Source organism: Artibeus jamaicensis, unplaced genomic scaffold (genome assembly GCF_021234435.1).
Source record: "Artibeus jamaicensis isolate MK-2021 breed Jamaican fruit bat unplaced genomic scaffold, CSHL_Jam_final contig_3290, whole genome shotgun sequence".
NCBI lineage: Eukaryota > Metazoa > Chordata > Mammalia > Chiroptera > Phyllostomidae > Artibeus > Artibeus jamaicensis.
The window spans coordinates 1,140,731-1,163,463 of NW_026521779.1; the positions used below are offsets into that span (position 1 = coordinate 1,140,731).

The 22,733-nt window shown below is 55.5% G+C and overlaps 1 protein-coding gene and 1 long non-coding RNA gene across 3 annotated transcripts in view; one reads left to right on the forward strand and one right to left on the reverse strand.

Annotated features, from left to right (window-relative positions):
- CACNA1A (calcium voltage-gated channel subunit alpha1 A) overlaps positions 1-10,499 on the forward strand; it is a 200,112-nt gene extending 189,613 nt beyond the window's left edge. For both annotated transcript variants that reach the window (XM_037145780.2, XM_037145779.2), the window contains exons 39-47: positions 4,122-4,229; positions 4,364-4,464; positions 5,402-5,511; positions 5,624-5,762; positions 5,897-6,010; positions 7,269-7,304; positions 8,382-8,568; positions 8,836-9,083; positions 9,828-10,499. In XM_037145780.2, coding sequence (XP_037001675.2) covers positions 4,122-4,229; positions 4,364-4,464; positions 5,402-5,511; positions 5,624-5,762; positions 5,897-6,010; positions 7,269-7,304; positions 8,382-8,568; positions 8,836-9,083; positions 9,828-10,499 — 1,715 coding nt within the window. The remainder of the gene's footprint in view (positions 1-4,121; positions 4,230-4,363; positions 4,465-5,401; positions 5,512-5,623; positions 5,763-5,896; positions 6,011-7,268; positions 7,305-8,381; positions 8,569-8,835; positions 9,084-9,827) is intronic.
- Positions 1,802-10,174, reverse strand: LOC128627170 (uncharacterized). Its single transcript, XR_008391328.1, has 3 exons — positions 10,105-10,174; positions 4,372-4,718; positions 1,802-2,132 (listed from the first exon to the last, which is right to left on the reverse strand). It is a non-coding gene; the product is annotated as an uncharacterized LOC128627170 (long non-coding RNA).
- Positions 10,500-22,733: the final 12,234 nt, after the last annotated feature.

Below are 22,733 nucleotides of genomic sequence, written 5' to 3' on the forward strand. Positions count from 1 at the left end.
GGCCACTGCCTGAGATAGGGAAGAGGCAAGAGGGGCAGGTCAGGGGCAAAGGGAGGGCACGAGGGCAGCGTTGGCTGAGGCACGTGTGACACGGATAAGCAGGGGACTCCAGCTGACACTTTTAGTGGGTACACGGCCCCTAAGAAGGTTCTGAAGGGGGCGAGGTGAAGAGGCTTCAGGCTGGGCTGAAGATGAAAGTCAGGAGACACCAGATGCTGACAGATTTTAAGCCAGGGACCTGGACAGGCTCTCCAGGGAGATGCATGTGACCTGAAAGAGCACCACAGACCCAACTTGGGCCACGCCAGCATCAGAGGGGACTGACGGGGGGGAGGGCGGGGAGGTAGGCAGAGAGCTGGGCAGCGTCGGCTACTGGAGGGCATCTTCAGAGGGAGGGGGCCAGCACACCAGAAGCTGTGGGGAGTGCCTGAACTAGTGCCAGACGTCCTCACGCCTGCCTGGCACCCTCTGTGCCCATCCTCAGCCCTGCCATGCCACTGGTTCGAAAGACACGCCTCTTGCCATTGCCATAGAAAGGGCCAAGTCCAGACAGACCCCACCCAGGGCCTGACAGACCCCACCCAGGGCCTGACAGACCCCACCCAGGGCCAGCCCACACTCTCCTCCTGGACTCCACAGGGCCGAGCAGCCGAAGGGCACTGTCTTGTCCTCTAATCCCTCAAAGACCAGGCTCTGGAGGTGGGGTCTTCAGCGGCCCTGAAGGTTCTAGGTGGGCATCATGGGGCTTGAGGGGCTTTGACCTGCCTGAACCACAGAGGGGTGTTCCGGCACTTTGCCGTCTGCCTGAACCGGGCAACCATGTTGGCAGAGGCTCGTCGAGTGAGCGCGTGCATCGCAGGTCTGCTGCGAGCCCCGCCCTGTCCTCAGCACGTGAAGCAGGGCGGCGAAGGAGGGATGAACCTCCCGAGGGGCTGCAGGGAAACAGGTGACAAACAACAAAGACCCTGAGTCGAATGAGCAACACGTTCAAAGGTGGGAAAATACTGTGGGAAAAGAGATAGCAGGGCCAGGGGCTAGGGAGCAAGGTCAGGGGCTAGACCTTAAGCCAGCATTTCTCAACCAGTGGCCATCGTGTTCCCAGCCACTGGGCAGTGCCTGGAGATGTTTTTGATTGTCACGGCTGAGGGGGCCTGGTGCTAGTGGCATCTGGTGCACAGAGGCCAGGACGCTGAGGTCGCCGAATGTCCCAGAGTGTGCAGGACAGGACCCACTACAGGGGCTCTTCACCCCAAAGCCTGCAGAATGAGATGGCAGAAGGGAGGACCCTTGGGTGACAAACTCTGGGACACTGAGAGTCCATGGGTTACTGTTGCCTGTGCACAGGGGGACCCTCTGTGCCAAGGAGCCCTGGTATTGACAATTATGTACCCAGAGGAGGAATAAACTTGGGGTTCTACCTTGAGGGAACCCCGTAACCCCAGCGAGGCAACCTCTGAGGTTCTCCTTTTGTTCACATGTGACAATCCTGAGTGCCAGGCTTCCCGGTGAATTGAAGCAGAAAGAAGCTAAAGTGGTGGTTTGGTTCTCCAGGGGACAGTTGGCAACATATGGGGACAGGTTTGGTGTCAGCGCTTGGGAAAGGAGGTGCTGCTCAACATCCTCCAGTGCACAGGACAGCCCCACCATCGGAGACCTGCCCTCAAGTGTCGGCAGTGCTGACTGAGGCCCAGGAACCCTGCCCAGAATCCCCTACCTACGTCAGAAGCCAAGAACAGGAGTCTGAATTAGCTCAGGTGGCTGTAACAAAATAACAGAGGCTGGGCGGCTTAACCGAGAGGAATTTATTTTCTCACATTTCTGGAAGCTCAAAGTCCAGGTTCAAGGTGCTGCCAGGATTGGTTTTCCCTGAGGTCTCTCTCCAGGGCTTGCAGGCGGCCCACCGCCTTCTTGCTGCACACACAGCCCTGGTGTCACTGCCTCTCAGGAACTAGTGGTGCTGGATTAAAGACCCCCGTCTGCCCTCCTGTAACTTCAGCCACCTCCTGAAGGCCCCCAGCTCCAAATACATTCACATCGCAGCTGAGGGCTTCAACGGGAATTCTGGAGGGACACAGTTCCGTCCATAACAGCAGGTGTCTTCTGTTTTTGCACTAGAAACAGGAACATCTACGCTGTAAAGAGAAAGTGACTTTTAACAGGAAATATCACATTCTCTTCTTTCCCTTTCTGTCTGAGAAGGATCCCCCTGGACACTCATTAGCTAGAGTGGACAATAGACACAGCTCATACTCCCAACTGCTTCCTGTGAAGAAAGAAAATCTGTCATCGGTTGGTGCCGAGGGTCCTGAGCTCAGATACAGGGGATTTTCCCAAGGGTCTCCCACGATAGTCTTGACCTCCCAACTGTGGCAGGGCCACAGATCAGCTCCACCTCCTGCAGCACCACCCCTGGTGACCACAGTTCCCTGCATCAGGTGGTGAAAAGGAAGACCAGACCCTGGAACACGCCCTCTAGTGGGTGAGATGGGAAACAGCAACATGATAAGTACAGAGAAGAAGAAAGCCAGGGAAAGGCATGGAAGGTGATGAGAGGCTGGCTATTTTAAGTAGGGCGGGGGAGCTAGAAAGCTTCTCTGATAAAGGGTGGGGGCAGGGACTGAAGGAGGAAGGGAGCCATGTGGATATTTGTAGAAAGAATGATCCTGGCCGAAGACAGCCCATGCAAAGGCCCTGAAGGAGACCTTGCCTGGAATGTGTGAGGAGCAGTGAGAAGGTCAGTGTGGTTGGAACTGAGTGAGGGGGAAGTAGAGGAGACGAGGGCAGGTTGTGCAGAACCCTGTGAACTTGGGCGATCACCCTGCACAAGGCAGAGACAGAGGCACGCTCTGAGCAGAAGAGCCACCCAACTGACTCAGGTGCTCAGAGGTGCCCTCTGGTGGCTGTAGGAGGGACAGCAGACCCAGGCAGAGGCAACTGCGCTGGTCCAGGCAGTTCTACTTCCGGTTGCCCCAATGTCCTCTGAGCTTAACCTGCAAAAAGGCCCTTTAGGAGGATTTTTCACAAAATAAAGGCACCTGTCTCTAATCCATCGCTGGTGGGCAAAAATAAATGAAAGTTCTGCAGAATGCCTGGCAGATTTCTGTGCTTTGACCCACATCTGCTGAGAAGAAGCTGGGCGGAGCTGTCAGAGGTAGCTCCAGGCTGGACCTGGGGAAAGATGTGGGGAAAGCTCAGAGAGGAGAGGCCAAGACGGGACGTCGGGGCTGCCTGGGCAGAGCAGCTGCTCAGGACAGACGAGAATGTGCTGCCGTAACAAATAGCGCCATAGCCTCACACCAATGAAGGCTTAATTCCCACTCCCATTAATGTGTCCTTCCTGGGTTGGCAAAGGGACTCTATTCCTCAGTCACTTAAGGGCCAGGCCTGAGAGAGCCACTGTACCTAATGTCACCAACCATCATGACAGTGAAAGAGAACCCAGGACGGTCATTCACTGGCCATCAAAGTGACACTTCGCTCTTCTCATGCCCCATTGGCAAGAACTCATCACATGGGCCCACCCACCGACTGGGTCAGTGTGTGTCATGATACCGTGTACTTAGGCAGAAATCAGTGGGACCAGGAATCACTGGCAAAATGACCACCATGACAGGGGTGAGGGACCAGGGATCGGCAATGGCCAAAGGTCATATCAGTGGTAAGAGGAGAATTGGTTGAGGGGAAACCCTCTGTGTCAGAACTGTTCCCCAGGCCGATGGGCTGCCGTGGCAACGGTTGGCTCTACCACAGACGCTGTCCTGAGGCTGGACACTCATTAACTAATATAATCATCAGACAAGTCAGTGAGGCAGGTACCATTGCCCTTATCCCCGTTTCTCAGGCGGAGAGACTGAGGCACAGAGCAGGAGACTAACACCTAAGTTGCACAGATGGCAGTCAGGTTTTGACTTGGACCATCCAGCCCCTCTCGATGTGGACTGTCCCCACACACCTGCTCCACAGCCCTGTCCCCGATGAGGACCAGAGCCCCTATGGTCAATCTTCCTCTGGGCCAGCCCCTCGGGGCACTGGGTGGACAGGAGCTGCTGGCTTGGTGGCTGCCCTAGAAGCTGGCGGGTGCTCAGGCCGGCACTCAGGGGCTCCCTGTGCCCACATTGCAGGAGGGGCCGACAAACAGCAGATGGACGCCGAGCTACGGAAAGAGATGATGGCCATCTGGCCCAACCTGTCCCAGAAAACGCTGGACCTGCTGGTCACCCCTCATAAGTGTAAGAGCCCAGACTGGCCTAGCCCCAGGCCTCAGTCTGCCAGGACAGAGTGGGAGAGAAAGAGGAGGCACAGGGTTGGGAGACTGGTGCAGACAGGGGCCCCCGTCCACAGTGAGCTCACTCTGTGCCCCCAGCCACGGACCTGACGGTGGGGAAGATCTACGCGGCCATGATGATCATGGAGTACTACCGGCAGAGCAAAGCCAAGAAGCTGCAGGCCATGCGTGAGGAGCAGGTACGGCCCAGGCCTCGACGGCGCTCTCCAATGTTCTTCCCTCTGCGGTCGCCCAGGCTGGGAGACCATAGCAGCCTTGTCACCATGAGAGAACCATCCAGAACAGGGGGGTGTGGCCAGGTCCCAGGGCAGGTCATTGAAAAGTAAGGCTGTGCTGAAGAGATCAGATGTAACCTGTATTAATTCCTCTGCTCCGCCGACATTTCTGGGGTGTCCTCTGTGTGTCGGGTGCTGTTCTCAGCCCTGGGGTGCAGCTGTGAGCAGAACAGACCAGAAGCCCAGTTGAGAAACGCCAATAGTGACAAGTGACTGAATGATAGAGCTCAGCAGCACACAATCAGCACAGGAGAAAGACTGCCTGGGGACAGGGGCGTGACCTGGAAAGGGTAGTCGGGGGACGCCTCCCTGAGGAGGTGACTTCTGAGCAGAGATTTGAAGGAAGACGAAAGAGCATGAGCTGAGAAGGTACCTCAGGGAAGAACACTCTGGGCAGAGGGAACAGCCCTGAGGCAGAACTGCGAGTTTGAGTTTGGGTAACAGCAAGGTCACATGGCAGAACAGAACAAGCAACAGGGTCCGTGGGAGGAGACACATTGATTATGCGGCCCACGGGGAGAACTCTGACTTTTGCTCTGAGTAAGGGGGCTGCTCACTAGAGGAGTGAGGTGACTTGGTACAGGGCTTGGTTCTTGCCCTCTGGCGGCCATGGGGAGTAAGGGCTGGAGCTGAGAGCATTGGTTCAGGTGGGGCATTAGGGGGCCGGACCTTGGAGGGGGCCACGCAGGCATGAGAAGTGATCCAGTTCTGGGTAAATTTGGAAGAAAGGGGCTAGTGGGCTGACAAATGGCTGAGACCTGAGTATGTGTCCCCTACAGTCTCCCCCACATGTCCCTACTCACCCCCCCCACGTACACACATACTGCTCTCTGCCCCCCAGAACCGAACACCTCTCATGTTCCAGCGCATGGAGCCCCCGTCACCAACACAGGAGGGGGTGCCGGGCCAGAACGCCCTGCCCTCCACCCAGCTGGACCCAGGAGGAGGCCTGTGAGTGTCACTCTGGCTCGGAGTTGGGGTCGGGAAGGTCAGGGGGTACCAATCCCAGACACAGAGGCCTCTGGAGGGCCCACTGCTACCCTGGCCTGTGTGTCACATGCAGGATGGCTCACGAAGGTGGCATCAAAGAGAGCCCTTCCTGGGTGACGCAGCGAGCCCAGGAGATGTTCCAGAAGACGGGCACCTGGAGCCCGGAGCGGGGGCCGCCAACTGACATGCCCAGCAGCCAGCCCAACTCTCAGGTGCCTCTGTCCTCCCACTGCCCCCACCCAGCGGTACAGGAGGGTGGGGGCTGGGGCTCCGTGCACATCAGGCTGCCCCTGGGGCCCATGGATCCAGCCCCGGGGCTCACCCAGCCTTGCCATCTGCCCTGCAGTCTGTGGAGATGCGAGAGATGGGCCGAGATGGCTACTCGGACAGTGAGCACTACCTCCCCATGGAAGGCCAGGCCCGAGCTGCCTCCATGCCCCGCCTCCCTGCAGAGAACCAGGTGAGGGCTTTTACCCACCGCCCCGAAGTGGACCTGCCTCCCTGAGCCCAGGGAGTCTCCTTCCTTCTGCAGCCCCTGGTCAGGCTGGGGTCTCTTGTGCCCTCGGCAGCAGCAAGCAGGCCCTGCCTGGCTACAGCGGGGGCATCTGGGGGTCTGGTCATCTGATCTCCTCCGATGAAGGGCAGAGAGAAAGGGGCTCCCCTGGGACAGGATGCAGTAGCCACTGCCGAACGGTTTGGCTCTGCCCTGTTTGGGGGTGCTGACGCCGGACAACATGGAGGACACATGGGTGTGTAAAGGTGACTTATGAGACTGCAATCAAGAGCACAAGCACATATGTGCACACAGGCACTCATACACGTGCACACACATGCACGGGTGCATCTGCTCCCAGGGTCCCGGCAGGTCCTAGGACCTGGTGGCAGAGTCTGAGGCAGGCCTGGGACGGGCCTGGAACAGCTGGGGTTTGTCCTGTCTGGTTTCTGTGGGGGCTGCTGGGGAAGGTGAGGGGCAGGGGTGTGTGCCGGGTGTGTGTCTGTGTGTGGCTGCTTTTCCCAGCTGCAGGGCCCTGGGAACCGGGGAGGGTACTCGGATTCCACTGCTCCAGGCCCACGGGGACTGAAGCCGGAAGCATGGCTGGCCGCCCGCCTGGGTGGGGCAGCATGTCTGACTGTGGAAGGCTGCCCTAGTGCTGCGCTGGGTCGTCTGCACGGGGTGGGAGGCTGCGCTGTCTGGCTGGGCCAGGGTCACCTAGGGGCCGGGCCTCTGGCTGCTGAGGCCTCGGGCGAGAAGCACCCAGCCTGCATGTGGCTGCCCAGCCCCATCCTGCCAGCCTGTGCCCCCCAGGACTTAGCTGCTGGGCCCCAGAAGAGGGTTGGGACAAACCCAGCTGACGGCCACCCCTCCGAGTTGCCCCCGCCCCTCAGCTTTGAGTGTCAGCCAGAGCCAGGGCTGGAGGCACCGCCTGAGGCAGAGCCCGGGGCCAGAGGCCTGAGGCCACACCGTCCCATCTGTCCGTCTCGTGCCTCTGCCATCTGTCTGTCTATGGTGTCTCCTGTTTGTCTCCTCTGTGCCCCTGGAAGGACCTCCAGCCCGGCCAGAGGTCACCCACTTACCAGGGACTTTAACCTCTTTTCCTCCTTCCATCCCCCCTCACTCCTCAGGTTCATGCACCACCTCTCTCTCCCTCTCTTGGCTTTTATATTTATTTTCTTCTTTCTGTTTTTTCTGTGTGCACCATCCCGTGGGGCTGTGACAGAGGAGAAGGGGCCGGCCACGTGGGAATAACCTCAGTGTATGTACCGCCCTCCTGCCACCCAGCTGGGCTCCGGCCCCCTCTTCCCGCCCACCCCCCCTCGAGGGAGTCTGTCATCTCTGCCCTCCCAGATCCCACCCTTTCTTTGCAGACAACCCCCCACCCTGTGGAGCCCTATCCTCACGCATTCTGTTATCTGTGTGCCCCACATGTGCCCTGGGGGTGGCCCTGCTCCACCTATCTCACCCCCCTTCCTCCCCCTGCTCCACCCCTTCTGTTCAGAGCCCAAGCCAGGAGTCCGTTGTTTCAAGAATCCTGACCTGCTCCCCCAGACACACCTGGGGGCAGCCTGCTCTTTCTCATTTCCCTGACCATCCCTGACCCTCTGGTACAGCCCTGTGTCCCTCAAAACCCCCGCCTAGGGCAGTGCCACCCAGCACTCAGCTGGACTGAGCCCTAGGGCATGTCCACCCTGTCCTCTCCTCTCCCAGCCGCAGAGAACCACCACAGGCCTCTCTCTCCAGGGCTTGACCCCGGGGGGTGCAGCGCTCACAGGTTCCTGGGCTGCAGGCCAAGGATGAGAAGGAAGGTCACCCGGGACCTCGAGTGCCAGGGTAGCCCCTCAAACGGGCAGGAAAGCTCAGACCCCCCCCCCCCGCCAAGGAGGACAGTGAGCAGGGGTGCTGGTGCCTGGTCCCCGAGCCTGTAGGCCTGACAGCCCAAGAGACAGGCTTCTCACCCTCCAGGAGAACAGGCAGGGGTGTGGGCAGGGCGTACCGCCCAGCACCCGGCCTCCCATGTTTGCACTCGGGATTGAGCAAAGCTGCTTTCTCCAGCCAGGCTGCGTGTCCATGGCTGGACACCGAGGCCTGGAGGTGCCCCTGGGGATGGTCCTGAAAAGCGGTGGCGGTGGATCAAACAGAGAGAGCCTCCTGGCCAGAAACCAGGATGGGCCTGGGAGGGGACGCAGGCATCCCCGGGGCCCTGGCTCATCAGGAGCCAAGCCCCCTGACCCCTGGGTGGTCATAGCTCACCTCTGACGGCTGATGGGGCCAGACAGACCAGGTCCCCTTGGTACCAGCCGCTGACTCCAGCCCGCCGACCTGTCCTCCCCAGACCATCTCAGACACAAGCCCTATGAAGCGCTCGGCCTCTGTGCTGGGCCCCAAGGCCAGGCGCCTGGACGACTACTCCTTGGAGAGGGTGCCCCCTGAAGAAAACCAGCGGCACCACCAGCGGCGCCGTGACCGTGGCCACCGAGCCTCCGAGCGCTCCCTGGGCCGCTACACGGACGTGGACACAGGTGCGTCACCTGACACGGTCCAGGAACCAGGGGAACCAGGGGACAGGGGAGGGGAGAGAAGGCAGAGGTGGTAGACCTGCTACAAGAGGAGGCCTGGACGGAACCAAGCTGGGCCAAGGGGGCCTGGAGACCGGACTCCCGGCACCCACTGGGTCCCCCTTGGTCCAGAGGAAGGCGCTGCTCTCTGGGGCCCCCTCGGTGGCCTCCCGTGTGCATGTCCAGCCCCACCTCACGGCCTCCTGTCTGTGCGACCCTCTTCCGGCCTAGGCTTGGGGACAGACCTGAGCATGACCACCCAGTCTGGGGACCTGCCATCGAAGGAGCGTGACCAGGAGCGGGGCCGACCCAAGGACCGGAAGCACCGGCAGCACCACCACCACCACCACCACCACCACCACCCGCCCCCTGACAAGGAGCGCTATGCCCAAGAGCGGCCCGAACACCGGGCCCGGGCCCGGGACCAGCGATGGTCCCGCTCGCCCAGCGAGGGCCCCGAGCACATGGCACACCGGCAGGTGGGTGTGGCAGGGGTTGCCCCCAGACCAAGCCATGGAGAACCAGGAGGGGGGGCCCACACCCCACAGCCACTCTGGGCAGGGTCCTCGCTCCCCACTGTAATCTCTGACCCTGCCTACCACTGGGTCCCTTCCCAAGCCAAGGGGCGACCTAGGCCAGGATGGACACTGCCTCCTGCCGCTCCGCCCGCCCCCCAGCCCCCTGCCCGCCTGCCACCCGCTCCTGCCTGCCGCTGCTTCCTCTTTGGTTGTGGATCACGTCTGAGTTCGGCCCGACCCTTACGGCTCATTGCAGCCCTGGCTCCCTGCTGCCTTTTGCTTTCCTTTAACCCGGCTTCCGTTTTTGTTCCAATTATGATTTCTGTCCTCTGGACGCCTGTGAGTAATTTTTGAAACTTCTGCTATTTTAACCCCGAAACTTACAAAACTCCATTTCTCATTTCTCTTTTCACTTTGTTCTGTTGGTTTTTTACTTCCCCTGCCCTCCTTGTCTCTCTCCCTCCTCCCCTCCCCCCTTCTCCTTCTGTTCCCCCTCCTCTTCCTCCCTGTGGCTGTTGCTTTTTTTTCTTTTTTTCCATTCAAATGTCCTGTGTCCCCCACCCCCTCCTCCCCCTCCTGGCCCCACTCCTGCCCTCCTTTGGTTTTCCTTTGCCCCCCCCCCCGCCCCGTGTCTCCTCCTGTCTCCTTCTGGTTGATTTTGTTGTATCTTTTTTTTTGATTTCCTTTGTTTCAATTTTCGTGTAGGGCAGTAGTTCCGTAAGTGGAAGCCCAGCCCCCTCAACATCTGGTACCAGCACTCCGCGGCGGGGCCGCCGCCAGCTCCCCCAGACCCCCTCCACTCCCCGGCCACACGTGTCCTATTCCCCTGTGATCCGCAAGCCCGGAGGCTCGGGGCCCCCGCAGCAGCAGGTGGCGCGGCCTGGCCGGACGGCCCCCAGCGGCCCGCGGAGGTACCCGGGCGCCGCAGCCGAGCCTCTGGCAGCGGAGCGGCCGCAGGGGGGACACAGCAGCAGCCGCTCACCGGCGATGGAGCGTCGGGGCCCGGCCCGGAGCGAGTCCCCCAGGGCCTGTCGCCAAGGCGGGACGCGGTGGCCAACGTCTGTCGCGCACGCCTCCGAGTGGTCCCCGGGCCCCCGCCACCGCGGTTACTACCGGGGCTCCGACTACGACGAGGCCGACGGCCCCGGCGGGGTCGGGGACCATGCGCCCTACGACGCACCGCCCCCCGCGCGACACACGTGCTCGCCCAGGACTCCTCGGGCCGCGGGCCCTGCCTGCGCGTCGCCTCCTCGGCACGGCCGGCGACTCCCCAACGGCTACTACCCGGCCCACGGACTGGCCAGGCCCCGCGGGCCGGGCCCCCGGAAAGGCCTGCACGAAGCCTACAGCGAGACCGACGACGACGACTGGTGCTAAGCCCGGGCGAGGTGGCACCCGCGCCCGCCCGGCCCCCCCGCCCGCGCACCCCACGCACACGTCCCACGGGGAGGAGCCGCGGCCCGGCCGCGAGGCCACCTCGCTGCCACCTGCCCAGCACACGGGGGAAGCCGGGGAGAGGACCTGCCGGACGCCCCTGGACTCTGGAGGGAGTCCCCAGGGCCAGGACACACCAGGGTGTCCCACGGAAACCCTCGGCGCCCCCCACCCAGCCCCGGCCCCCCAACGGCGGGGGCCGTGGGGACAGACAAACCACACAGCCAAGGGATTCGAATTCACTCAGCCATTTTTGGAGAACCGTGGGGAAAATGGAAATTTAAAAAAAAAAAAAAACATTTTTAAAAGAAAAACGGGGAGAAAAAAATCGCTTCTATTGATGAGTTTTATCATCTCAATTGAATCTTTCCTTCCCCTGGCGAACGCGAGCTGGTGGCCAGTGTGTGGCGGAGAGAGCGCAGCCCAGCGTCCCACACCGGCCTCCACCAGACGCGCTCACGCCTCGCGCCCGTTCTCAGACACACACAGGAGTGCTTGCTGGTTATCCCAAACCCTACTATTACTGCCTGCAGAAATCGATTTAAAAATAAACAATTTTAAAAAGGACAAAAAAATTAATGGTTGAGAAAAGAAGCATTTTTCCTGACATTTGGTCCTGCTCGAAATAACAAAAGAAAAAACAAACAAAAAAAGAACACCACCACCGATTTCCTTTGCTTCTTTTTGCCTTTTTCCTACCTTGTTTGAAAACTGTGGGCTTGGGACTGTGAATTATTGCATGACATTCAAAAATTTAAAAAAAAATAAAAATAGCTGAATCGAAGGGCTTACAGACTGGAGTGGTCATTACCCCGCTGCAGTGTCCCCCAGGGTTTTGGGGGGGGACCATGTAAGGAGGCCCTTTGAGAGTAGCTGAGAATGAAAGACTGGAACTCTCCAGCCTCAAGCTCTTTGCAGTGAGTGGGGGCTGTGCCACCGGCAGAGAAGAGGCAGACAAGCTCCGCCCCTCGAGGCCTGGTGGCCAGAGCGCCAGGGATTCTGGGTGTCTTAGCAGGCCCAGGAAAGTCAGGGACAGAGATGCTTAACCAGGTCCTTGCCAGCTGTCCAGGAAGAAACTAGAGAGGGTTGCCCCCACACCCCACCCCGTTACTGGTTACCTTCAAGGGAGGGTTTTTACTTCCTAACCACACAAATTCACTAATCATCCCCCACAGACTTCCCGGGCAGCTGCCTGCTCAAGGGGAGGCTCGTCCCAGTCTGTCACAGGTCCCCCTCGAGGTGCTGGGCTGTTGGGGAGAGCGGGGAGGGGCCTGCAATTCTCTCCAGAGTCAGGGAAGCTGCAGCCATTTGTCTGCCAGGGAACAAGGTCCACTCCCCGAGCCCCACAAAGCCGGGAACCCAGAGGCCAAGCCTGCAGCCGAACACCAGGAGGCTGGACCCCGGGCCCACACAGCCCACGCCTTCAGGCTGGCGGGAGTGTAAGTTGCCCATTAGACACAGGGGAGGAGAGCCAGGGAATGAAAAGGCCAAGGGGGACTTGACTTTCACGTCTCCTCAGTCCCTGGCCTGAGCCACATCACCTGGAAGCCTAAAGAAAGGGCCGGGAACTAGGCTCTGAGGGCCAGGGGTGCTGTGCAAAGGTCCAGGAGACCCAGGCTCCGCTTCAGGCGTGTCCTCGGGGCTCCAAGGAACGGCCGCCCCTTGCCTGCAGCCCGCAGCCTCCAGTCACTGCTTCTCTGAGTCGCAATGTCCTGTCTGTGAAACAGGACCTCTGCTGTGTCAGGAAGGCGAGAGCTTTCCCCTGCCCTCTTAGGCTCCGTGGCTGAGGCTGGTGAATTAAACTAACAAATAATGGGCCAACCGGAGAAAAGGCACACGATTTTTATTAATACTTACAGAAAAGGAAGTCACAGAAAATAAATGAAATTCAAGGAAGCAATTTGACTCAGGGACTTATATATCATTTTAACAAAGGCGACTTGGGCTTCGAGGGGCTATAAGTTGTGGGGAAAATGACTGGGAAATAAACGGAAAAACTAGAGGAATGCCGAGGTGTCACAGTAAGGTCTGTCCTCTCGGTGCCGGGTCTCCGTCTCCCATGAGGAGATTCACCCTCCTCTTCCTAGGACAGCAGGCAGGGACACCTTCACAAAGGGAAACTCGTGTCACCTTCTGAAAGGGAAATGCATTCCCTGATTTCAGGCAGAAAGGAGAAGGGCAGAGAGCTCCCTGCATCTGTTGATTCACAATTTCTTTCAGCTCAAAATAATCAAATATTTCGGGTGCACATCCTGATTCCCATCAGCTACCATCAGAAGACTCGGGGTCATGGTGGGTGAGGGTGCCACCCCAGGGTTCCTGGGAGAGGCAGGTCCCTGCGCCAGCACCAGAGCTGCCCAACCCCCTCAGGACGACTGGCCGCGCTGCAGTGAAGGCCTGACTTTAGAGAAACAACCAGTAGGGGGAGTATGGGGACCGGACACTCAGGCCAGAGGCTGTTTGTCGCCGTCCTTTGAAAAATCCTCACCAGCACTGCAAAGCCAGTACCTTACAGTGACCAGTGCTTACCGTGATAAAACATTTAAGTTAAATAAAAACTTGTACAAAATTAATGAAGTCGTAGTAATATTGGTCTCCCGGGGCCGTCATCACAGATCGCCACAGATCGCCACTGGCTTCAAACAGCAGAAATTCATTCTCTCACAGTTCGGGAAGACAGACGTCAGATCAATCGAGGTGTCAGCAGGGTTTCGGAGCCGCAATGCAGGCTCTGAAGGAGAATGCGCTCCCTCCACCCCTGTCTTTCTTCCAGCTTCTGGTGACAGCTGGCACCCGCGGTGTCCTCCGCTAGCGAGACCGCCTGGCCTCAGTCTGGGCCCTTGTCCTCACCCAGCCCTGTTTCCGGTGTCTCTGTGTGTCGTCCTCCGCTTTTCGAGAAGACTCGTGGGACCCATCAGCCCAGGCTGATTTCGTGTCCATCCTTACCTCAATGACATCTGCAAAGCCCCTGCTTTCAAATAAGGTCCCAATTAAGAGATATATTTGGTCTTTGTCTTCAGTTCCTGGCATGGAACTCATAACCCTTGGGATTCCCTGAGTCATAGGTGTGTCTTTCGTTTTTCGTAAAGAGTCCCTTGATTTATTTACTTTATTGATTTTGAGAGAGAGACATTGGTTTGTTGTTCCACTTGTTTATTATTTATCTATTTTCAGGCAGAGGGGAAAGATAGATAGATTATTTATCTATTTGAGGCAGAAAGACAAGGTGAGAAACATCCATGTGCAGAAGAAACCAATTGCTTGCCTCTCGCACGCCCCCTACTGGGGACCCGGCCCCCAACCCAGGCATGTGCCCTGACAGGGAAGCTTTCAGTTCGCAGGCTGGCATTCAACCCACTGAGCCACACCAGACAGGGCTGTTCCACTCACTCATGTATTCATTGGTTGATTCTTGCATGTGCCCTGACCAGGGATCTAACTGCAACCTTGGCACATTGGGGATGATGCTCTAACCCACTGAACTACCCTGCCAGGGCATAAAGAAGCTCTAGCGATTGCACCTGAGTTTATGCCAATAAGGTGACTCAGGGTGGGGTTCTCTGGGTAGCTTTAGGATGGGGGCTCATCTCCAGAAAGACCACGCTGGCAAACACATCCAGGTACTACAACGGGAAGCTAGGATGTCCCAACTTTGTGGGGACAGAAGCTCTTGTTCTCAGGGCCTCTCCAGCCCTTGCCCCATGCACCCTTTTCTCTTGTGGTTCATTTGTACTCTTTATAACAAACCAGTAACATCAAAGTACCGTCCTGAGGTTTGTGAGCCTGTCTAGAAAATTATTAAGCCTGAGGGAGGGGGGAGTCCTGGGAACCCTGAATTTATAGCTGGTGGGTCAGAACTACAGGTGGCCCAGCACTTGGGACCGGTGTCTACAGTGGGGCTGGCGCTCTAGCTGGCTTGGTTCAGTGGATTGAGCACCGGCCTATGAGCTGGAAGGTTGCTGGTTTGATTCCCTGTCAGGGCACATGCCTGGGTGTCCCCGGTTGGGGGGGTGGATGAGAGGCAACTGATTGATGTTTCCCTCTTTCTCCCTTTCTTACACTCCCTCTAAAAATAAATAAAATCTTTAAAAAAAATAAATAAAGTGGGGGTGGGGCTGAGCCTTTTACTTTGTGATGCTAACTCCAGGTAGATAATATCAGAACCAAACTGACTGTTGGACACACATACCTGCTGGCAGAGAACTAGGTGGCATGATGGGGAAAACCCACAGAGTCGGTGTCAGGAGACACCCCAGGACTATTCTGAGGCTCCAAGTGGACATACATTTCGAGGGGCACAGTTCAAACCATGACAGTAAGACAAGCAATGAAGTAGATATGGAAAAACTGAGACGGGGCCCTAGTGGGTGTAGCTCTGTAGATGAGCACCAGCCTGCGAAACAATGGGTCACCAGTTCAATTCCCACTCAGGGCACATGCCTGGGTTTCAGGCCAGGTCCCCAGTAAGGGGTACGTGAGAGGCAGCCACACATTGATGTTTTTCTTCCTCTCTTTCTCCCACCCTTCCCCTCTCTCTAAAAATAAATTTTAAACTTAAAAAAAAAAAACCTGAGATGGAGATAGGGTCATGAATGACCAAAGTATGGAACATGAGACACAGCCAAACAAGAAAGCCATTGACCATGGCGCTGTCACCCGCTGGGTGTCCTACACCCAGCTGACTTCAGCGGGAGCCTGTGTCTCCTGGACACAATTAGCATGACAAGAAGTCGCCCATTCACTCAACAGTGCTGGGGTGCTGCTAACTGAGAGTGTAGCCCTCTCAGAATTCCTGTGTTGAAATCCTAACTCCCAGTGCTGATGGTATTAGCAGGTGGGGCCTTTGGGAGTTGATTAAGTCACAGGGTGGAGCCTCCACGAATGGGATTAGTGCTGTTAAACAATAAATGTTAACTTCCAAGGCTGGAAGTCTTTTTAAAAGACTTCGTCAGCAACAGCCACCTGGAAGTCAATTTAATAATTCCAACATACACTAAGGAGTGCGAGCAGTCTTTAGCTGGTTTTGCAGTGCAGGTGTTGTTAACTGATTGAGCACTTCTTGTCTCCTTCTCCTAATCAGGGAACTCAAGAGTTTCAGATTTTAGCTTCAGTCAGAGCTGGTGAGTTTAAGTGATGAATGCAGGTGGAAAGCTTTTATTCCAGGAATTCCAGGAACTGGAATGCAAGACCACGTGTCTGGCGGAGGTCGGCCAGTGTTTTAAGCTTCTGCTCCAAGGGGTCTGCACGTGACTGAAATGGTGTCTGAGCCATTGTGTTCCTGGGAGGGAACACCTGTGAGGCAAGTCAAGCATTGTTGCCCTGGCTGGTGTAGCTCAGTGGATTGAATGCGGCCTTCAAACCAAAGGGTCGCTGGTTCAATTCCCAGTGGATTGAACTTGCTTAGATTGCGGGGCAGCGCCCCAGTGGAGGGCACACGACCGGCAGTCGCACATTGATGTTTCTCTCCCTCTCTTTCTCCTTCCCCTCTGTCTAAAAAGAAATAAATAAAATTTTAAAAAGAAAGAACTGTTGATCAGCAGATCCAAAAGTACTAGGAAAATTGCTTCTGAACTGCAACTCTTACTAGATTAACCTTTTTTCCAAGCCCCTTACCTACCATTCTCCTTATAAAAAGGCCAGCTTGAGATGAGATGTTAAGATGGTTTTTGAGTCTACATAACCCACTGTCTTCTCAAACCACGCGTCTCCGAATGAAGCACCCATCAAGATTCAATTACTGTCCCTACTTTCTGGTTCTGGCAGCGACAGGCAGCATGAACGCCAACCTTCAGGTTTCACTCCAGCCCTCTGGCCTGCTGTAATTTAATTTAGGGCATCTCAGAATTTTCTCCTTGTCAGAGAGCTCCCTTGTCCCTTACACCATGTGAGGACACAGCAAGAAGAAACCATCTATGAGCCAGGAACTGGGCCCCCACCAGACACAGAATCTGCTGGCACTTTGATCTTGGGCTTCCAGCCTTCAGAATAGCAAGAAATAAATGTATGTTGTGCATAAGCCACATGCAAAAGTATTCTGCTATAGCGGCCCAAACGGACTGAGACAGCTGAACACCTGCTGACGGCCAGATGGGGCTGCTGCAGCAGATGAGCTAACAGGGGCTGCTGGCTGCAACAGAGCCTGCAAAAGGGTTGGACATGAAACCGCTGTCACTCCACCCGGCCCTGGATCTTCCGTGACAGCCTCGTTTGCTAAATGTGACACCCACACTCCATCTGGCCTCCTGTCCTTGCCCAGAACAGTGGCCCATGCCCCTCTGCATTTCCTGCCACACCCACCTCCTTGCACCCTGCAAGTTTTGCAGCTTCAGCTCCACCCCCGGCTGCCCTTGCCCCCACTACCCTCCTCCTCACCCACCCTGCTCCAGCTCTTAAACATGAGAAAGTCCTGGCCATCTGTGCTCCTAGAAAACGATCTGGGCCCTGGCCGGGTAGCTCAGTTGATTAGAGCATTGTCCCGATACATCAAAGTTGCAGGTTTGATCCCTGATCAAGGCGCATACAAGAATCAACCAATGAATGCATAAATAAGTGGAACAACAAATCAATGTCTCCTTCTCTCCTGTGTGCGTGTGTGTGTGTGTGTGTAAAATGTCAAGAAGGGGAATACAAACCCCCTGTGGATGGCAGTTACTTCCAGAGAGGGCTGAAAAGGCACTGAGTTAATTCTCCAAAACACATAATCACTTTTGTGACTTAGGAACAATTTTTAAAGGTATCCAGACACCTCCAAAAAGCAGTTCCTAAGCCCTAGATCATCCTGAAGGATCAAAGACCACATTGTAATAATAAATTAGTTGGACAGCCCTGGCTGGTGTAGCTCAGTGGATTGAGCGCAGGCCTGCAAATCAGAGGATCGTGGTTCGATTCCCAATCAGGGCACATGCCTGGGTTGCAGGCCAGTTCCCTGCAGGCCAGTTCCCAGTAGGGGATGCACTAGAGGCAACCATACATTGATGTTTCTCTCCCTCTCTCCTTCCCCTCTAAAGATAAATAAATAAATAAATAGGACAACTAATTTGACTGGGAGCCCCCTGAAACCAAGGCTTCAGCCTCCTCGTTCAAGGTTGTGTCCCCAGCTCCTGGTCCCCAGGTGCGCACAGGGGTACAGCTGGTGCAGCTGAGGTTGCACAGGCAGGGCCAAGTTACACCAGGCAGGCAACGCCACCTAGTGGCCAGATGGTGACTAGCCAAAGGCACGTTTGCTGTAACTTGTCAAGGAACTGGGGTGGGGGCGACCAGGAGAAGAAACAGGGTGGGGCGGGTCGTGGGGAGGGGAGGTAGTGAAAGCAGCCCTACTTGCTGCAGCAGGGACAGAAGCTGGATCAGCCAGGACATCACGAATGTAAATGTCTGGCCTCTCTATCAAAAGACCTTTCTAACGACTACTCTGAACACAGCCCGTGATGATTTAGGAGGACCGAGCACCCCGCTGGAGGACCTAACAACCTCTAAATTTCTGCCTCCACCTTTTCTCAAGAATTTCCCAGAGGAGAGGCCGAGGAGCTCTGGGAGCTCTGTGACAGGAGGGGCTGCTAGGAGAAACAGAAGATAAGGGAGACACTTCCAGATCAGAAAACTAAGGCTCAGAGAGTTTCCATCGCCCTGGCTGGTGTAGCTCACTGGATTGAGCTCGGGCCTATGAAGCAAAGGATCGCAGTTCAATTCCCAGTCAGGGCACATGCCTGGGTTGCAGGCCAGTTCCCTGCAGGGGATGCACAGAGGCAACCATACATTGATATTTCTCTCCCTCTCTCCTTCCCTTCCCCTCTAAAGATAAATAAATTAATTTTTTAAAAGTTTCCATCATTTGCCCAAGATCTTGCCCCAGGTCATATAGGTGTAAAGGATAAGACCTTGAATCTGCACCCCACAGGTTTCCCTTGAGTCAGCCCCTTGCCTCCAAGGGAGTGAGGATGTGCCCCTTCTGACTGCAACCTAGTAACCTCCTGCCCACTGTGTCCGCCTCCCATGCTGTGGCCCCTTTTCTGGTTCTAGTCAGCTCAGCCCACTCCCAAGCACCACTTCCTGCCCACCAGGTCTGCTCAGAGTGTTAACCGATAAACCACCAGGCGGGAACAACAGTGTCCAGGTCTTTGAACCTCAGGTGGTCAAAGTTCAAAGTGGTTCCAGGTATTGCACAAATCTCTTCTCCACCTCTTTTGCTGGTCAAGGCAAGGAAGGTCATGTTTCCTCAGGACTGGAAGGGTAAATCAAAAGTCCCTTGGTAGAAAAAAAAAAAATTGAAGTCCCCTGGTGGAAAGGGATGGACAATTAGAGCTCCTCTCCCCACCTCAGCCCCCAGGACAACTCCACCTTGCCCTGCTTTGAGTCATCAGTGACCCTGAGGGTTTTCACCTGCTGGGCAGAGAACTCTCGAGATCTGATCCCCCCGGAGGCACAGTGGTCTGGTCCAGCCACATCCAACAGCAATTTAAACTGAGTTGAGTCATGTTTAAATATTCTGCTCATCACAATAAGGAGAGTAAAAAGAAACAGGTAAAAAAATAAATTTAACTTGGCTCCTGTAGCTTAGTGGATTGAGTGCGGGCCTGCGAACAAAAGGATTGTGGTTTAATTCCCAGTCAGGGAACATGCCTGGGTTGCAGGCCATTTCCCAGCAGGGGATGCACAAGAGGCAACCATACATTGATATTTCTCTCCTTCCTTTCCCCTCTGAAGATAAAGAAATAAAATATTTTTAAAAAATAAAAAATAGACCTGGCTGGTGTAGCTCAGTGGATTGAGCGTGGGCCTGCGAGCCAGATAATCGCCGTTCGATTCCCAGTCAGGGCACATGCCTGGGTTGCAGGCTGGTTCCCTGCAGGCCAGTTCCCAGCAGGGGATGCACAAAGGCAACCATACATTGATGTTTCTCTCCCTCTCTCCTTCCCCCCTTCCCCTCTAAAGATAAATAAATAAAATTAAATAAAAATAAAAATAAAATAAATTTAAAATTTAAAAATACATTTATTTATTTTTAGAAAAAGGGGAAGGGAGGAAGAAAAGAGAGAAACATCAATGTGTGGTTGCTTCTCATGTGCCCTCAACTGGGGACCTGGCCCACAACCCAGGCATGTGCCCTGACTGAGAATCAAACCAGCGACACACTTCGGTTTGCAGGCCCGTGCTCAAGCCACTGAACTACACCAGCCAGGGCTAGGATTTTATTTATTTACTTTTAGAGAGAGGGGAAGGGAGGCAGAAAGAGAGGGAGAGAAACATCAACGTTAGAAATAGCCTCTGTGTCTAGATCAGGGACCAAACGAGCAACCCAGGCCTGTGCTCTGACTGGAAATTGAACCAGTGACCTTTGACTTTGTGGGACGACACCCAGCTGAGCCACATCAGTCCGGGCTGGGCGAAATCGTTTGAGGTTCTTTTCACAGAGATGAAATTCACACAGAATTAACTGCTTCAGTTGTACGATTCCATAGCACTTGGAATATTCACAGTGCTGTGCAAGCGCAGCCTCTTCTAGTTTCAAAATATTTTTTTCTTTTTCTTTTTTCTTTTTTTATAGGGAAGGAGAAAGAGTAAGAGAGAAACATCAATGCGTGGTTGCCTCTCATGTGCCCCCTGCTGGGGACCTGGCCTGCAACCCAGGCATGTGCCCTGACTGGGAATCCAACCAGTGACCCTTTGCTTCACAGGCCCGTGCTCAATCCACTGAGATACACCCGCCAGGGCTAGTTTCAAAATATTTTTATCTCCCGAGACAAAACCCCGTTCCCCTAGTCAGTCGCCCTCATCCTCCCTACCTCAGTCAGCCCTTGGCAACCAACCCCCACTCTGCTTCTGGTCGCTGTAGATCTGCTTGTTCTGGACATTTCATATCAATGGGATCACACCACGTGTGACCTTCTAGTCTGGCTTCTTTCATTCGGCAGAATGTTTTCATGGTTCATCCACATTGTAACATGTATCAGGACTCCATTCCTTTGTTACAGGTGAATGAGAGTCCCCTGAGCAGATGCATCACATTTTGCTCAGTCATTCATCCACTGATGGATATCTGGGTTGTTTCTACCTTTTGGCGATTGTGAATAGCGCTGCTATGTATACAAATGTACACGTTTTTATTTGAACAACTTGTTTTCAATTCTTTTGGAGTCTAGACATAGGGGTGGAATTGCTGACTCATGATAACTCTATGTTTAGGTTTTCGAGGAAGATAAAAGTTACTTTGAGTAATACATTTATCTAATACAACATGGCCAAAATACAATCATTTCAACATGTAACCAATATAGATGTTACTGTAACCCTTTACCTGCTTCCTTTCTCACTGACGTCTTTGACACCCGATGTGCATTTCACTCAGAGTGCATCTCAGTTTGGACCAGCTACATCTCAAGCGATCAGCTGTCACCTGTGACGCCACCTGGGCAGCACACGTCTGGCGTCACACCCTCACTCTGGAATCATTCTCAACCTCTGCTGTACCTGAGCATCACCTCCACCACTGCCAGCTAGCGTCCAGGTGCAGGATCCCATTCATCTGTGAGCCTTGGCACTGAGGTAAGTAGGTGACACCTGCAAGGTAGTGTTCTCCCACCCCTACTCTGCCACCTACAGACACATACATCCTATCACAAACTGAATGTTTGTGTTCCTCCCCAAAATTTATATTTGAAACTCAACCCCCAGTGTGATGGTACTGGGTGTGGGGCCTTTAGTGGTGATTAGGTCCTGAGGGTGGAGCCCTTGTGAACGGGATTACTGCCTTTATGATATTATTAGTGCCCTTATAATAGCAGCCACAGAGAGCTCCTTCATCCCTCCCACCATATGAGGACACAGAAAGATGGTCTCACTAGACACCAAACCTTAATGCTTGACTTTCAGCCTCCTGAACTGTGAGAAACAAATGTCTGTTGTTTGTAAGCCACCCAGTGTGGGGTGTCCTGTTACAACAGCCCAAATGGACCAAGACTTGTCCCAACTGCGGACTTCTAATCAATAAACTTGGAGTAAGATAGGCAGAACAGGGGTGTGCAGACTCCTGGGGACTACCTGGCACTGTGTGTGTGCACACGGAAGAGGTGGGTGCCTCAACAGTCCCACAGGAGCTACCTGGCTGCAGAGGCCACTGCGCACATGCAGGGAGCCACCGCTGGCTTCCAGCCACCTGTGGGTGACCCTGAGTCAGCTGGTGCAGAGCTGGGTCAGGGATGGGGGAGGGTGGCTCAGGTCAACAAGGACCCAGGTGGAGCTTCTGCAGCATCGCTTCTTGGGGAGATATTCCCAGTTCCTCGGGGCCACACCAGGCATGCCTCTGATTCATTCATCCCAGTGCCTGGGACCCCACAGTGGAGGTGGAGAAAGCAGCCGTTAAATATAGCTGGGCACCATCTGATGCTGCAGAGCTGTTGGAAGGAAGCCAGCCACCGCCCCTGACCTGGCCAGCCTCCCTCCAGATTGGGTTCACACACCACACAGCCCCCCTCCCCGCTTCCCGCCTCTCTGCTTTCCTCCCCTTTCCCTGCAGCCTCAGACAGCCTGTTCTGCCAGGCCCAGGCTCAGATGTTGAGGCTTTCTGTAAATGTGAGATATAAAAAGAACTGTGGAGTGGGCGCAGGGGTGGGGAATGGCCACTGGCTGGCTAAAAGATGCCACCCCCACACTGCCCCTAGCAGTGCAAACACACCCCCTCAGAGAGGAACAGGCGGGTGCTTACAGGCAGACACTGTGACAAGCCGGCATTTGGAATCAGGCATAAGGAGCCAGCCATCTGGGGGAAAGCCAAGTCTGACTTTATAAAGGCCTCTCTCCTCGGCTGGAGCTAGGCCCTGGAAATTGCAGATTGTGCTGCTGGGCCCAGCTGAGGCGGGTCAAGACTGCCCCAGGAAGTTAGCTCCCTTAGGGAGGACACCAGGGCTCCAGGCAGCCCTGGCTTGGCTTTCCCTGGCTCTGAATGCGAATGCGGGACAGTCATAGATGCAATAACATCATGCACCTGTTCCTGGGCCGTGCCTCCACCTGACCCCGCTTCCACACTCCTGGCTCCTTCACCAGGGTAACTGCCACTCCCACTCAGCCAGCCTCCAGGCTCTCAGCTCAGGTGCCCACCTCCCGCCTCAGCCCACTGCCCCCCGCCCCAGCACTCAGTTCACCCTCCGGTGCCAGCACTCTCAGCTCCTTCAAGGACGCACTGAG